Genomic DNA, 17,881 nt, shown 5'->3' on the forward strand with positions numbered 1-17,881 from the left:
TCAGACCAAAAAGGAAAAGTTGTAAGATGTAAATTGGTGTTAAAAGTTTAAACAGGTCAAATTGACCTGGAACTCTAGTAGTTTAACTAGTTGAAGTTATTAGTAGCTTGTAGCTTGGGAAGCAACAGTTTCAAAGTAGCTTCCCCAACACTGGTTTCTTCCTTATCTACTTAAACATTTTAAGGAGTTTTTCATTGCCACTGTGGCCTTTGGCTTGCTTACTGGGATGTGTAAGGTATTATTCTTTATAAAGCTACTTCAAAACAATATCTATTCTAAGAAGCACTATACAAATAAACTGAATTGAACTGAATCCTCCAGCGTTGTCAAAAACTGTGCTCAAATTTGTCAAGATACACAAGTCTGCAATCAAAAGTCAGAGTTTAAATGATCCAGACTATTCTTCTATCCTAAGTAATTTAATAGCTCTACACTTTTACTGTATGTCAAAAATGTACTGCAATTTGAGAAGAAACATCTAAGACAAAGCTAATACTTAAATTAAGCATAACTGATAACTTCATCAAGTTTCTGGAGCTATTCAAGAGAAACCTCTAAACAAGAACATTTTCCTCTTGGTTATGGATTTCCAGTCAATGTCTCCTGTGCTCACTATGACATCAAAACATGGAAACATTCTACTATGTGGCACACAGTACATCAGCAGGTCTTCAGTCAACACGGTGTGCTATCATGATGAAAACATTCTCGCCTTGGCCTGAGCCAGGCTCCAGCAGAGCACGGTCCCTCATCAGAGATGCCAGCGCACCTCCTGTTTCCTCTTCTCGGTCGTGACACTTTGTACGGGTTATTTATGCAATAACCGCCCCTCCACGTACTGGCCGCACTCCTGGGGAGATTAGCCTCCCTATAACCTCTCCACTTAGCACACAGATCACTCAGATCACTGACCAAACTTGCTCAGAAAATCCAAGAGTGAAAATTTCACCAACATGGCAAGAGTCTGGATGCTGCTGCTTTTGAATAGTCTGTTCATGTGTTATATATCTGTTGATATACAGTTGATCAAAGGTAAGTTTTTTATACTCATGTTGTTTCATAATGGTTAATAATATTTTTATGAAATAGTTGAAATATCTTGTTTATCCCTGTATTAAAAAAAAAAGAAAATGAAAAAAACTCAATGCTTGCTGGTTTTACATATTTTGACTATGAAATTCAATTCTTTGTTATATAAAATGGTTGTGAACTAATTGTATTCCATTTTCTCTCTCTCTCTCTCTCTCCCTCTCTCTCTCTCTCTCTCTCTCTCTCTCTCTCTGATGAACAGTGTACCCCAAGCGAGCCATCTCTGGTGTATTTGAAGCATCCCTCAGAAATAAATATTCCATGACTGAATCAGAAGCCAGAGATATTTGCGAGCAACTAGGTGTGACTATTGCAAGCAAAGCACAGGTAGTGGAGGCCTGGAAACAAGGACTGGAAACATGCAGGTAAAAAAATGCTAATATTTTGCCTTTTTTAAAACTTCATGTCCATGGGGTTGATTTTTATTAAAACTGACAGATTTAAAAAGTTCTTTCTTTTTTGTATATGAAGGTCACATTAAAACTGACTTGGAAACTTTATACCATGCTCATCAGTTATTTTTGGTACTTTTCAAATGCCTATGTATACTACATTTGATTCCTTTTTTTTAGCCTTGTCCCAGATCCAGACTTTCCATATTATATTATGAAAAATCCACTATACAAATACAAATTATTATGTGTTTAAAACTATGATCATCTAAACTAAGTGTGAAATAAATATAAACCATTTTAATTTTTATTGTGTGAAAATGATTTCTATCAGTCTTTCCAAAATTAGGATTGTCTCACAGTTGTGGGATAATTTCCACCAAACAAACAGTTTTGCCCCTAATAAAGGTTTTTCAAAAGTTAGTGAACTTGTTAACCAAGTCGACAAAAGTGTAAGTGAAGAGCATGCTTGAGATTAAATATAAGACAAGTTACATTTAAAGAAAACAAAAGAAAAATCAAGGTAACTTACACTAGTATTTTCATTTCATTTCATTTCTAATCAACCTGTAATTTTGCCAAATTACACCAAAACATTTTGAAAAAGTTATTTCATTGTGAGGAATCAGCCATAATATATATACACCAATCAGCCACAACATTAAAACCACCTGCCTTATATTGTGTAGGTCCCCCTCTTGACGCCAAAACAGATACGAGATATGATACACAATTGTACAGAGCGGTTATCTGAGTTACCATAGATTTTGTCAGTTCGAACCAGTCTGTCCATTCTTCGTTGATCTCTCTCATCAACAAGGAGTTTCCATCCGCAGAACTGCCCCTCACTGGATGTTTTTTGTTTTTGGCACCATTCGGAGTAAACTCTAGAGACTGTGTGAATATCCCAGGAGATCAGCAGTTACAGAAATACTCAAACCAGCCCATCTGGCACCAACAGTCATGCCACGGTCCAAATCACTGAGATCACATTTTTTCCCCATTCTGATGGTTGATGTGAACATTAACTGAAGTTCCTGACCCATATCTGCATGATTTTATACACTGCACTGCTGCCACATGATTGGATTATTAGATAATCGCATGGATGATTGTTGGTGCCAGACGGGCTGGTTTGAGTATTTCTGTATATCCTGGGATGTCCTGGAATGCAGGTTGGCGCTGTTTTGGTGGCATGAGGGGGACTTACACAATATTAGGCAGGTGGTTTTAATGTTGTGGCTGATATATATATATATATATATATATATATATATATATATATATATATATATATATATATATATATATATATATATACAATACTGTGCAAAAGTCTTAGGCACTTGAGATGTTTCACAAAAACTTTTGTCTTAAGATGGTTATTTATATCTGCTACTTTAATGTGTCAATAGGAAATATACATTTTATACTCCCAAACATTCCTTTTGCAATTAGAATAGAATAGAATAGAATAGAATAGAAGAACAGGGAGCCCTGCAACAGATGGCATGGCCCTCATTGAGCCCCCCACTGAACATCGGGTCAATCTGGGATTACACGGAAAGACAGAAGTAATTGAGACAGCCTAAATAGATAGAAGGACTGTGGTTTATTCTCCAAGAAGCTTGGAACATCCTATCTGCCAACAACCAAGAAAAAATGTGTCCAGGTGTACCTAGGAGAATTGGTGCTGTTTTGAAGGCAAAAGTGTTCACACCAAATATTGATTTAGCTCTTTTTCTGTTTACTGGACTTTGTATGACGGTAATTGATTAATGAAAACTACTTATGTCATAATTTTTTAAGAAATCCTCACTTTGAAAGTTTTTCACAAGTGCCTAAAACTTTTGCACAGTACTGTGTATATATATATATATATATATATATATATATATATATATATATATATATATATATATATATATATATATATATATATATACAAAAAAAGTTAAAATGTCACTTCACTTCACTTTCACTTTCGACTTTATTTGTCCCCGGAGGGCAATTGATTGAATTGAATTCATTTGTATCCATCATTACCACCATGAAATTCTAGTAAACACAATACAGAATTTGAGATGTAGTGTAAATTATGGAATTTAAATATGGGATGAAATTAGACTCAAAATGATTAACAAATGCGTGCATACAAATCCGTCAATTTGATAAATGTTGCAAATGTATCTTACAATCCACAGACAAATGCCTTTCAACTTGTGTCTGTGAAATTCAAAATTAAATTAATGTGCTGGGATTTGTACAAATAGAGACATATTTGTGAACACAAATGTTCCCTTTTTTATAAATGTATAACAATTTGTGTGTGCAACCAAAGGAAGATGTTCAAAATCAAACACAAAATGGTCTTGTGAAGTATTGAATGTGCATTTGTGGATCAAGTGACGCATGCATACATTGATGTCCATTTGTGTTGATTCTGTTTGATTCATTTGAATTTTGAGACTTTTGTTTCACTGTTTTTACCATGGCCGACTCACACACAAACAACTACCAATGGATAAATCATAAATGTATTCATGAATGTGTGCATATCTACCCATTAATTTGAAAAAACTTAACAAATATGGATTTCAATGCTCAAAAAAATGCATTTCAACTTGTATCTGTAAAATGTATCATTAAATATATCTGTTGGAATCTGTACAAATAGAGATTTGTGAATACAAGTGTTCCTTTTTGTACAAACACATCGCAATTTGTGTGTGCAACCAAAGGGAGATGTTCCTAATCAAATACAAATTGTTCTTGTGAAGCATTTAATGAGCATTTGTGGAACAAGAGATACACACACATTCATTGCCATCTATTTGTGTCAGTTCCCTTTGATTCATTTGAATTTTGAGACTTCCTTTCTGCTAGTTTTGCATTGCACGATCCACACGTAACTTTGTGTGAGCAAAGCAGCTACCGTTAGATGGCAGTCTCATTTTACAGAAATACCATCAGGCGGAGTGTTGTTCCAAACCCATGACTCCTCTAGTCTCTTTACATACCTCCTAACCTCTTTCATGGGATGTGAGTAAACGATGACAGTTTTAATATTTGGGTAAACTATCCCTTTAAATATGTAAATATTTTTTTCCCACAAAAAAAAGAACAAAAAAAAAAAAAAAGACACAAATGCAAGTCAGTACACTGAAGAGGCATTTAATTTTATATGCACATATACAACATGTGAAACTCAAGTGTCTTTTACATAATTTCATTGTACAACTAAGGAATGTGGTACGTCTTTAGGGGGAAAAAAAGGGACGATAATCTAGGTTTCAAATTTTAATTTGTTACTACGAAACACAACAAAATATGGGTACAATTTTATATATATATATAAAAAATACACTTAAGGATAGTTTACACACATCTAATAAATGCATATGTACATCTACAAATTAATATCCATAGAAAAAAGGAAGAAATATACTTGCACCTGTTAACTTTACAGTTTAATGACAATGTTTCGACTCTGAATGGGTCTTCATCAGGTCAAACAAAATGAAACATTTTGTTTGTTCTGTTTGGGTCGAAACAATTTCATTAAATCGCAACGTCAGCTGTGTGCCAGTATTTTTCTCCCTTTTTTAAGTTTTAATTTTTACAAATTTTATATACACACAAATAATGGAATAGAACATCATGACTAAAGCTCTGTGGCATTTTGCTTGAGGTTACCCTTCCTCATTCCTACTGCATGGTGTCGTGTCAGTTTTCTGGGAGTGACAGATACCTCTAGCCAGGGCAAGAGCAATCTGGACAGATACTTTTAAAATAATTCATAACTACACAAAAACCTGTTTAAAATGTTACACAATTAAACAAGATTAGAGCAGCCTTGTTATGCCTTACCAGTTGCACAATGGTCCTACAGCTGTCAATATTTTTGTGATGCTAGAAATCACAGTTATTCCAATGTCCTCCCAATTCAGTCCTCCTGTGCCTCACAGCCATATACTTCCTGATAACGGGCCTCATTCATGAAACTTTCGTCAATATATGAGTCAATTTGGAGTATTTTACGCATTAAAATGTACCTTTCCAAAAACTTTCCACCGGATTCACAAACGATTCATACTCCCCAGATTTGTTAGTTAAGCATGTGTATGTTAGTGAATTCCAAACATTTGTAAAGAGGGGGTGTGCCACAATTATCATTATCCATGCCCATGAAAACGCCATTTAAGGAAGGCAACAGACTCGCTAGTAAACTCTTTTAACATCTGTGGCACTGACGTGCACAGAACGGGGGCAGCAGGGGCGCAAGCAGGGGCCCTTTTGTTCACAAATCTAAAAGTGCACTTTTGGTCGTCCAGAAAAAGGGGAGAACTTTTAATAATTAAAATAAAATAGTTAAATAAAACAAAATTAAAATATCGTCATAATCTCACAATAACAGTAATAATTTCTTTGTAAATCGCAGGCATATTAAACAAAATTAAGCGGAGGTGCCTTTAAGAGCGCACGATCGGGGGCGGATTCCAGTCGCAAGTGATCCTCCCTATGCCATATACTCACTCCGAACTGCAGAGCCCTTGAATTGGGTACTCTGTATGAATGTACCCTTCGCTAACAGTCTTGTGGAAGGGCCTTCCGAGAAAAGATTAATTTTCTCACTTTCGTTTTGAACGAGCTTTCGAGTGGCATCCCCTACTGCAGGAGTGCCCTTCAGGAAAGTAAAAAATGCAGCTTTGAATTCGCCCCAGAGCATTGAAGTGCTGTTACCTCAGACAAGTAATAGGTCAGATAAAAAGTCCACTCCATGTATTGTGCTTTAAGTTCATCAAAAGAATAATACTCGATTGCTACCACATTTCCGACATTGCTTACCACTAGTGTAGACAGATATGTTAATTATAATGGGAGCGGTTGCGTCACTTTCAGTGATATAAATTATAGTTTTATATAATATTGACATAAACTGAAGGAGCGGTCAGGTTCAGCCAAAGCCAGTTTGGTTTTGTTGAAACTAATAAGCCATTAGACTAATCACTTTCAGAAAAATACCATTAGGCTATCTTTAGATTATTGCCCCTTTTTTCCCCCTAAAGATGTACCACATTCCTTAGTTGTACAATGAAATTATGTTAGACACTCAAGTTTCACATGTTGTATATATGAAAATAAAATTAAATGGCTCTTCAGCAAACTGACTTGCATTTGAGTCTTTTTTTTTTTTTAAACAGACACACTTTCTTAAAACCTTACTTTAAATCAGTGGTTCTCAAAATTATTTGGTCACGCCCCCTTTGAAACAACAAAAACTTTCACTATAAATAAAGGATCATATTCTTTTTCAAATGTATCCTGTACTGGAGCTGGAACAAGTGAGTTTGGGAGCAGGTGAGTCAAGTGTTGTTGATGGGCAATGCACAAGAAAAATCTGAAAAGGTATAAGCAATGAACACTCCACATAACTTTAATGATATAAAAGAACTAAAACGTAACATAAAACACATAGATGCACACTCACAGCGGCCGCGTGTGTGACGCTTTCTCGAACTGGTGTCCCTGGCTCCTCTTTATCCCTCTCCCGGCTGATTGGGTCTGATTAAGTGGCAGGCGTCCATTGTTACGGCCCGGCCACACCCTCCTCCTCGTCACACTCCTCCACTGCCCGACTCAGGCTGGGGAAACCTCCAGCATGACATACTTTTCTCCCTCCCATCCTGGAGGGGAGGTGTTTCCCTTCCGGCCATCCTGCTGCTGGCAGGACTTCCCTGCCTCTCTGGAGTCCTAGGAGAGATGAGGGGAGGGAGAGGGGAGAGGGAAAGAGCAAGGGGCAGAGACAGAGAGAGAGAGAGAGAGAGATGAGAGAGAGAGAGAGAAAAACTCACTCATAGTCCCCGGACATGCCATCGCCTGGTCCTCAGCCACTCCTCTGCCCTCTAGCTCTCATTATCATAGAAAATATACCTTTTGTCGCATGTCGTTTGCCATCAGGTTAGGACACGGTTTGACTGTGGCTGCCTGTAGCCTCCTCTGTGTTTCTGTTTGATTTCAGTGGACTCAGTTCATAAAAATAAGGCTGGGCATAGAAATGCATCAATTCTTCAACTACAAGCTCTTCAGACATGTTTAGTAAGTTCTGTGCAGATGTGTTGTGTTCTGTTGTCGCTATCGCTGTGGAGGACATGTTTTTAGACAAACAAAACAAATTTTCTAAATACACTAAATAATACATTAGATTTCGGTTTGTTTCTCAACAAACCTTATTGTATGCTTTCATAACAATCAAGAGCCTCATGGAATAATTTATTAGACTTCTGAATTATACTTTCTTCTGAAGCTTGAAGAGTTAGTCACTATTAACTGCCATTGTATGACATCACTGAGCACAACAATTTTTGCTTTGTCTTAAGAAAAAGAATGAAAGTCATATAGGCTTCTAACAGCACAGGGGTGTGTAAACAATGACTGAATTTTCATTTTTGGGTGATCTAATCCTTTAAAGAAACACCCATTTGTAGTTTATTTACAATGGTTAATTGTAATTCAAATTAAAACAGTAAATGGCACAAAACTTTTTTTTTTTTATTTTTTTTTTTATCTCAGGTTTGGCTGGATAGATGAGCAAGTTGCTGTTGTTCCACGAGTTGAGGTTAAATCAAACTGTGGCAATGGCAGAACTGGGGTTGTCGTGTGGCATGCTGACCTCAGTAGAAAATTTGATGTCTTTTGCTTCAATTCAACAGGTAAAATATTACTTTATAAATTTTACAGAGGTTTATCTTAAGAAGTACAAATACTTCATTACTGTACTTAAGTACAGCTTTTTTACAGTGGATTTTTACTTTAGTCGAGTATAAATATTTCTGTTGATTTTCACTTTACTTCACTACATTTTGAAGAGAAATTAACAGGCCTACTTTAACTCTGATACAGAAAGAAAAAAAATAGCTGCAAATGTAAACCGCATGCAGCTTGGTAATAGTGATGATCGATTCACGAAAGAATCATTTGAGTCCAATGTTTTGACCAATTTGATTCTTTTAAATCAATATTTGGTTCACAAAAATGCTTAGTTTAGCGAATCGATTCGCAAATCTAAATCAAAATCACGATGTGGAACACAGAACAATGCTTGTTGTGTCTCCACTTTAGAATCTAAAGAAAAACTGTTCATATAAGTTTAAATCAGTGTTTTTTGCTAGAAATTGCCATTTCTATCTGAAATATTTATAACGTTGTCAAATACTGATGAAGTAATGTATGGTAAGATTTGTTCAAGTCTCCCGCCTTTCCCATGTGTATGAATCAATAATGACCAGATACAATAACATTTGCAAAACTCATTTAACCTGAAGCCATTTATTTGAGTAATATTTGTATAAATTTGAGTTAGTTTGGTTACAACTTGAAATTATATTGTGTTATGACCTAATATGAACATTTACTAAATAATAATCATGTCATCATTTATAATGCCTATAAGAATACAAGCTTTTGGTTACTTTCTGATTTAAGTTCTTTGTGTGCACTCCTTTCCAATTTTATGTGTCATTTGGCATCAAATCAGAACAAAGTGTTAGTGTGCCAAGGAAATACGAAATTGTGGCTATGACATCATAACAGATTTGTTTCCAATTAGTGCCACAGATGTAAAAAGGAGTGAGATGAATTGGCAAATACCCGATCAAGGCAAACATCAGAACCACTGGGATTTGGTGTTATTGCCATGTCTGTTATGTAACAATCCTGAACCGGTTCTGTTTGCAGATTCCGAGGCCCAAAATCAGGCTTTCGTGACCACAGACCAGGGGACCACAAGGAAGCCAATCTCAATACATGCATCTGTTTCTCCCACTCAAACTGGAGTTCACTTCTGGAAAACTTCATTATCAAAACCATCTTCTCCATCATCTCCTCACCAAACTTTCTCTTCCTCTGTTTCTCCTGAAATCTCCTGCAGTCCCTCCCTAAACCAGATGGATGATGAAGGAAAGCATTTGCCCATGAGTGGTACCCCAGTCTCAGTAGGTGGTAAGGACTTGCTATAATGACATTATAACTGTCTTATAATGTATGTACATAGATATGCTTTGTTCATTTCAACACAAATTGAAAACGCTTTTCTGATCTTCACCTGTTCCAGCTGCTTTACTGATCACAGTCATCTTTGCTGTCCTGCTTTCTGTATTCCTGACACTTTACTATTTCAAAATGTAAGTCAAGTTTTTTTTTTCCCTTTTAATGACAAATGTCAGCTTATTAGTATTTAAATGTTCTGCTCAGGATGGTAACCACTATATACTTTGAAGGGGACACTCTATATACAGAATAGCAAGGTTGCACCAATATGAAAATTTTGGCCATTACGATACCGATTTTAACAAAAAACCTACAGGCTGATAAAGATCCCGATATTTTGCAACTTACCTAATTTTGTCATCTGATAACTTTTTACTTAGGAATGCTTAAAATTTACAATGAGGTTCAAAAGCTTTTTCACTGTTCTAACAATAAATAATTTCCATTGAACATGGATTGGATCTGCTAAACACATGACAGGCCAGAATTTTAAAGGATTAGTTCAACCAAAAAAAGAAAATTCTCTCATCATTTACTTGCCTTCATACTTTCCCAGATGTGTATGACTTTCGTTCTTCTGCACAACACAAACTTAGATTTTTAGAAGAACATCTAAACTCTGTAGGTCCTTTCAATGTAAGTGAATAGTGGCCAGAACTTTGAAGCTCCAAAAATCACAGGAAGGCAGCATAAAAGTAATTCATATGACTCAGGTGGTTAAGTCCATATATTCAGAAGCGATATGATAGGTGTGAGTGAGAAACAGATCAATACTTCAGTCCTTTTTTACTATAAATTGTCATAGATTTATAGTAAAAAAGATAAGTGGAGATTTAGAGTAAAAAAGGATTGAAATATTGATCTGTTTCTCACCCAAAGTTATTGCATCGCTTCAAAAGACATATATTAAACCACTAGTCATATGGATTACTTTTATTCTGCTTTATGTTATTTTTGGAGCTTGAAAGGTCTGGTCACCATTCACTTTTATTGTATGAACTTACTGAGCTGCTTCTTATAAAAATCTTTGTTTGTGTTCAGTAGAAGAAACAAAGTCATACACATCTGGGATGAAATGAGGGTGAGTAGATGATGAGAGAATTTTCATTTTTGGGTGAAAGAGAGCCACAGTAAAAGACACATACAAGATAAAAAGATATAAAAGATAAAAAAATTACTGAATATGATAACATGATGATTGATATGAAAAAGGGTTATTTTTGCACTTATAAAAAAGTTTTTGCAGTTTAAAACGCATACTTTTAAGCTTTAATAATCGCACAAAGCCATATTGCAATTTCAATCTTAATTTAATCAATCATGCAGCATTAATGGATATCATATATCTCAGACATCAAAATCTGCTGAGATATTACTGAATTGAGTGTTGTAAGATATCTCACCTAGCTCTGTGACTCTGTAAACAGCAAACAAAAATGTGTCTGCGGGCCGCGGACAATGATGCTTTCGACCCGCCAATCATTTTTCACATTCTCATAGTGTTGTAGATGCAGCGAATTATTGAGACCTACTTCCTTTTTTAAGCCATTTTGTTCATAATAGTTGAGGGTGCTATTTTGCTGCTGTTGTTCTTAACAACCGTTTCTGCATGATGTCGGTCTCAATAAAGCTCATTTGGTATCCTTGGAGTGCTGGGTTTTGGAAAGAGGGGGCGTGGCTAATCCAAGGGCTCAGTCTCATGGAAGTAGAATGGCTGCAATCACTTACAGCACATTTAAATCACTGGTTTTTCATATCAGTGTTTTCATGCTTATTACCGATATGACGATGGTTTTAATTTGGTCAATAATTGGCTGATAAATATCTGCAGCCGATACATCAGTGCATCCCTACAGAATAGTTGATCAATATATTGTAATGATGTAGGTTTTCAAAGACTTGATCCTTAAACTTTTACATTTGATCTCCCCAATCTTGAATATTTGGTTACATTCTTGGTTTTGCTTGAAAGTAAATGTAATTTGTAAAGTCTAAAGTCTCTAGGGAATTTTCTGTCTTCAATGCTGTTGTGCATCCAAAGAAAATATAACTTATGCCTATAGACCTTATTCACCGTAGTGCCATCTTTGATTTTTAAAGGTAATGACAATAAGGCTGTGAGGGATAGACTTACCATCTCTTCAATGGTATGCATGGTATAAAGCTGTAAAAAGCCCCTAGATTACATAAGATTTTCCACAACTCATGTTGTCTGGAGTTTTTGTCTACTAAATGTCCTTGGAAAAAAAATGTAAATGTTTTGTCCACGGAACGGTCCAAAAACACTTTAAACTGCAGTACAACTGTTATGCCAAATTATGATTTGAACCCAAAAGCAGAACACAGAATCGGGGAGAGAGAGAGCTCGATTAAATAGTTTTTATTTTACAATAGACTGGAGGTTAATGGCAGAGCAGAGCGGCAGGCTGATGGTTTGGCATGGCAGGCTTGATGGGGAGCGGAGCAGAGGAAAACTGAAGAGGTAAGTGGTAGACCACGGGTTGACTGGATGTGCGATGGACCTGGGGCACAGGAGAAAACAGGTGAGAAAAAGTGGACTGTCACGCACCAGTTTTAACTGGGAGACATGGAATGTGGGGTGGATTGTCATAGACCTGGGAAGTTTGAGCTTAACGGCAGAGGGGTTGCTGATTCTTTTGATGACAAAGGGGCCAAGGTAACCAGGAGGCAGCTTCCTGGATTCCATTCTCAACGGGATGTTCTTAGATGACAACCATACCTTCTGATCTGGCTGGTAATTGGGTGCAGTCGTCCGATGGCGGTCAGCAAGGTGATGGTTGTTGTCAGCCGAACGGAGGAGGGAGAGCGAACATCTCTCCAGATCTTATGGCAGCGATTGAGGTGAACTTGGACAGATGGAACAGCAATCTCGTTCTCCTGGCTGGAATCAAAGGAGGCTGGTATCCCAAGGAACACTCAAAAGGAGACATGCTCATGGCTGAGCTGAGAAGGGAGTTGTGAGTGTACTCAATCCAACCAAAGTGGGTACCCCAAGACAAGGGATTAAGGGCTGTAACACATCGTACTACTGCTTCTAACTCCTGGTTGATTCTCTCTGCTTGCCCATTGGATTGAGGATGGAAGCCAGAAGATCCTCACCGAAGCTCCAAGAGCCCAGAATTCTCCAGACCTGGGAGGTGAACTGTGGTCCACGATCGGAGACAATGTCCAAGGGGATGCCATGGAGACAGAAGACATGTAATACCAGCAGATCAGCGGTCTCACAGGCTGTCAGGAGTTTGGGGATGTGTGACCAGGGGTGACTGGGAATAGGGAATGGGCGAAGCAGACCAGCCAGAGGATGATGCAAAGCCTTCCCATGAGCACATACAGAACAGGCAGCGACGAAGGCTCAAGTGTCCATGTCCATAATAGGCCACCAGAAGTGTCTTTTAAGAATTTCTAGGGTGAGACTGGAACCTGGGTGACAGGTGAACATGGAGGCGTGACCACACTGGAGAACTTGGGAGCGAACAGCACCAGGAACAAATAAACATCCAGGGGGTCCATTACCAGGATTGGGCTGAGCACATTTAGCATCCCTGACCACTTACACGATCTCCCAAGTAACATCTCCCACCACACAGGGAGGAAGGATGGTTTCAGAGCTCGAATGGTTCTCTTCAGGGGACAAACTGACGGGAGAGGGCATCGGGCTTGCCGTTCTTGAAGCCAGGGTGGTAAGTGAGAGTGAAATTAAAACACCCAAAAAATAAAGCCCAGCTGGCTTGCCGTGAATGCAGTCTGTATGTATGCCATGTTTTTATGGTCAGTCCATACCAGAAATGGTTGTTCAGTTCCCTCAAGCCAATGCCCCCACTCCTCCAGGGCTAAACTGACTGCCAGTAATTCATGGTTTCCAACATCATAGTTATATTCAGCACTGGTCAGGCCATGGGAAAAGGCACATAATCGTTCCCACACCAGAGTCGGAAGCATCCACCTCCACAAAGAATTACCAAGACAGGTCAGGCTGGATTAACACCAGAGCTGATGTGAACAAATCCTTAAGTTTAGCAAAGGCTTCAACAGCCAACGAAAAGGGGTGGAAGATGTGAGCTTGGTGAGAGGTGTGGCCACACAACTATAATCCCTGGTAAAACTACGATAAAAATTTGCAAAGCCCAGAAAGCGCTGTAGTTGTTTAAGGGAGGTAGGTTTAGGCCATTCTGCCACTGCTTGGATTTTTTTCAGGATCCGTCTTCACCTGCCCACCCTCGATAATGTAGCCCAGGAAACTGACCGAACTGACATGAAATTCACATTTCTTTGCCTTGACAAATAGTTGATTTTCTAGAAGTCTTTGCAGTACCTGACGGACATGGCTGATGTGTTCTGAAGGGGTGCGAGAAAAGATCAGGATATTATCGAGGTAAACAAAGATGAAGTGGTTGAGGAAATCACGAAGTACATCATTCACCAAGGCTTGGAACACTGCGGGGGTATTAGTGAGTCCAAAAAGCATCACGAGATTTTCAAAGTGGCCTAGGGGTGTGTTGAAAGCAGTCTTCCATTCGTCCCCTTCAAATTCTCAGCAAGTGAGAGATGTTACACAAATCCAGTTTAGTGAAGACAGTGGCTCTGTGAAGTGGTTCGAAAGCAGAGTTAATGAGAGGAAGAGGATACTTTTTTTGATGGTGATGTTGTTGAGGCCACGGAAGTCAATGCATGGGCAGAAGGTGTTGTCTTTCTTAGCCACAAAGAAGCCCGTGCCAAGGGGTGAAGAGGAAGAGCGGATTATGCCAGCAGCTAGGGAATCGTGTATATATTTCTCCATGGCCTCCTGTTCTGGTCTGGAGAGGTTATACAAATGACAAAGCAAAGGGAAAGGGGCTCCAGGCAGAAGATCTATCGAGCAGTTATAAGGGTGATGAGGTGGCAAAGAGAGGGCCTGATCCTAACTGAAGACCTCACACAAGTCATAATACTCTGAAGGAATAGTGGACAGATCCAAGGATTCCTGGGTGGGTGGTGCAACAGCAATCTCTGCTGGAGGTAGAGCAGACTGCAGAAAGGAGGAATGGCAGGATATACTCCAGTTCATTACCTTTCCTGAGGTCCAGTCAATTTGTGGGTTATGAATTCGTAGCCAGGTATGTCCTAAAACCAGAGGAGATGTAGGTGAGGATTTTAAATAAAACTGAATGTACTCACTGTGATTTCCAGACAGGTCTAGGAGTAGTGGAACAGTGCGTTGAGTGATATGGGCTAAAAATTCTTCGTCCAAGGCATTCACATTGATAGGAGTGTCCAGTGGTTCAGTCAGAATGCCGGCTTGGGAAGCGAGCTTAACATCCAGAAAGCTGTCTTCTGCACCTAAATCCACCAGAGCTAACAGAGGAAGGGAATGTTGATTAAAACAGTGTAGCTTGTAGTTGCAGGCGGAGAGAAGACACTGAGTTCAGTAATCCCCCTTCTACTGGTGATCGCCCCCTTTTGGCCGAAGGGGACAAGTGGCAAAGAAATGACCCATCTGACTGCAATATAAACACTCACCCACCCTCAATCTCCAGAGTCGTTCAGTTTGGGTGAGATAAGCACGACCCAACTGCATAGGCTCATCAGATGGTAAGAGGTGGCTGAGACACAGGTACTAGTAAGTAATTCGGCAACCTCCTTTCTATTTGACTGGGAGAAGCCACGGGAAGATGGTACGGGGTGAGAGGGACTGGATTTTTCCCTATGGCGTTCTCACAGGCAGTTATCTAGTATGATGGAGAGAGAGACAAGTGAGTCAAGAGAGTCAGATCTGTCTGACTCTATTTCTGTCAACGAGTCCATTCCAAAACATTGCCTGAAGAGCACCATCATTCCAGCTAAGATGCAGAACTCCATTGAATATTCAGCCACACTTCGAGAGCCCTGATGGAGCAAGAGGCGCTTCTTGGCTTCAGCTCCATGAAGAGAGTGTTCAAACTTTCCTAAATTCAGCAGTAAAAGAGGCAAAAGTGTTAAACAAAGCAGTTTGACCATTCCAGTCCACTGTGGCCCGTGCTATGGCGTTTCCCCGAAGGAGCCCAATGACAGAATATGAATGTGGCCGCTGTCCGAAAACTAGAGAACACTGAAGAAGAAATAACTTACATTTTCCTAAATCTCCGGAGTATGGTTCAGGATCCGGGACATGAGCCTCACGTAAAGGATGAATGATCCGAGGAGGGCGTGACGGGGGCGTTGTGGGAGCAGGCTGACTGGAAGTCGGACTCATAGACCACTGAGCGAGTAGAACAGAAATATCATATAATTTTTCACAAATCTGTGAGATCTGACCTGTCATGGCTTGGTTGAGGTCCATGAGATCCTGTAGCTGTCTTTCGTGCTGTCCCAGAAGTGCTCCTTGCCCAGAGAGAGCTTTATGAGCTGAATCTGTGTCTGCTGGGTCCATAGTGGCCAGATTGTTCTGTTATGCCAAACGATGGTACCCAAAAGCAGAACATCGATTCGGGGACAGAGAGTTTGATGAAATAGTTTTATTTTACAATAGACTGGAGGTTAATGGCAGAGAGGAGCAGCGGGCTGATGGTTTGGGATGGCAGGCTTGATGGGGAGCGGAGCAGAGGAAAATTGAAGAGGTAAGTGGTAGAGCATGGGTTGACTGGATGTGTGATGGACCTGGGGCACAGGAGAAAATAGGTGAGTACACGAACAAATACAGAGAGAGATTTGTAGAGTAACTATACTCAAATCAGCCTTAGTGTTAGTACCACTCTAGTAGACTGAACAATCTGGCAATGAATGACTGAAAACTCCGGGTTTACGTAGAGCAGAATGGAGATGAATCAGCGGGAATGAGCTGCCACGCCACTGGAACAGACCAACTCACAAACTCACAGGGGGAGACACAGACAAACAGAACAACACTGATGGCCAAGGCCAAAAACCTGACAACAACCCATTAAAGAGACTGTACGTCTATTGGTCTTTTCTAGAAGGTAACCCACCAGTTACCTAAAGTCTCACAAGATTTTATTGAATGTTTACACACTGTTTTTTGTGTTTATTTGGAGTCCTTCAGAAACCCTACACCTACCCTTATACCTAACCCAAACCTTAACCCTACCACTAAATCTCACCCAAAACCAAACCTTATTAACAGAGAATGAGACTCTTGTGAGACTTGCGAGGCTGCCGGGAAGGTTATCTTCTAGACACAGCCACGTCTATCCCTCAAAGCCTTGTTGTCATTTCCGTCAAAAATCATAGATGGCACAGCTTTGAATAATGTCTTTTGCAACTGACAAGACTTTAGCAGTTGTACAATATTACACACTTTCAAATGGTTGATTTGACATCTTTGGAGACATTTTTACACTATCCCAGTATGTTTTCAAATCCAAGCCTCAGAGCTAATCCTTGTTATCCTTAATCCTGCTACAGGAACAGACCCCACAGGACTCTCTGTGATGCAGAGCAGCAGAAAGAGTACATCGAGACGGAGGTTTGGGAGCACTGTAATAAGAAAGACCTCCAGAAATCACAAGAGGAGGACCATGAGGAGGTAAAGAAGGAGGAGGACATTGGCAACAACAATGACAGTTCTGCAGACTAGGACTGAAACTAACACTTGACACCTTACTGCCTGTACCCTGTGCAGCTTATCGGGACATAATTGCACATATGATGGTTAAGAGTGAAAAAGGATGTTGCTCGTTCTTTAACAAAGTACAAAATGGAACAAATGTGTTTATTTATATGTAAGCTGGATAATGATTAAGATTTTCTTTTTAATTTTTATTACTATACATGTTTTGCTAGTTTTTTGGACCTCTAATTTAAACATTGTTGTTCTTTTAAAAATGATAAAAACAGGGTACCCGCAGGTCCTTAAAAAGTCTTAAGAAGACTTAAATTTTGTAAATGGTATAATAAAAGTAATTAATTATCATAAGAGGTCTTAAATGTGGGGATGGAAAGACAAAAATCATGATATGAAGCAAAACTTCTAAAAGATATGATTTAATTTAATAAATGCATTCACTGGATCCTTCAAAGTAAAAACACGGCAATGTTGCACATTCTTCAAGCTTGTGGGAGGCTCATGAGTGTTTCCAGTGGTTGCAGTAAGTTTGGGACATTTATGACAAGGGATCGCTGATGATTTACTGTTGATGAAATATGACAATGTTGATATTGTAATACATTGTAGATGATTGTAAAAGTGCATATTTATTTTATTTCACTTGTTTGATTGTGCAGTTGAAAGCAGTACAGCATACATTTCAAAATAAGGGTCCCCTGTGTATTTCGGGATTGTTTAAAGTTAAAAGTCATACGTTATGCATTAAATCTATTTTGTCTTCTTCTGGTCATTATTGATATTTTGTTTGCAC

The 17,881-nt window shown here is 38.9% G+C and overlaps 1 protein-coding gene across 1 annotated transcript; it reads left to right on the forward strand.

Annotated features, from left to right (window-relative positions):
• The first annotated feature begins 901 nt into the window (after window positions 1-901).
• On the forward strand, window positions 902-17,748 carry LOC127412793 (lymphatic vessel endothelial hyaluronic acid receptor 1-like). The gene is made up of 6 exons (XM_051649441.1): window positions 902-1,032; window positions 1,292-1,454; window positions 8,055-8,194; window positions 9,219-9,482; window positions 9,595-9,664; window positions 16,929-17,748. The coding sequence occupies exons 1-6, from the start codon at window positions 954-956 to the stop codon at window positions 17,098-17,100; spliced, it is 888 nt and encodes a 295-aa protein (XP_051505401.1). The 5' UTR covers window positions 902-953; the 3' UTR covers window positions 17,101-17,748.
• Window positions 17,749-17,881: the final 133 nt, after the last annotated feature.

This window comes from Myxocyprinus asiaticus, chromosome 2 (assembly GCF_019703515.2).
Source record: "Myxocyprinus asiaticus isolate MX2 ecotype Aquarium Trade chromosome 2, UBuf_Myxa_2, whole genome shotgun sequence".
NCBI lineage: Eukaryota > Metazoa > Chordata > Actinopteri > Cypriniformes > Catostomidae > Myxocyprinus > Myxocyprinus asiaticus.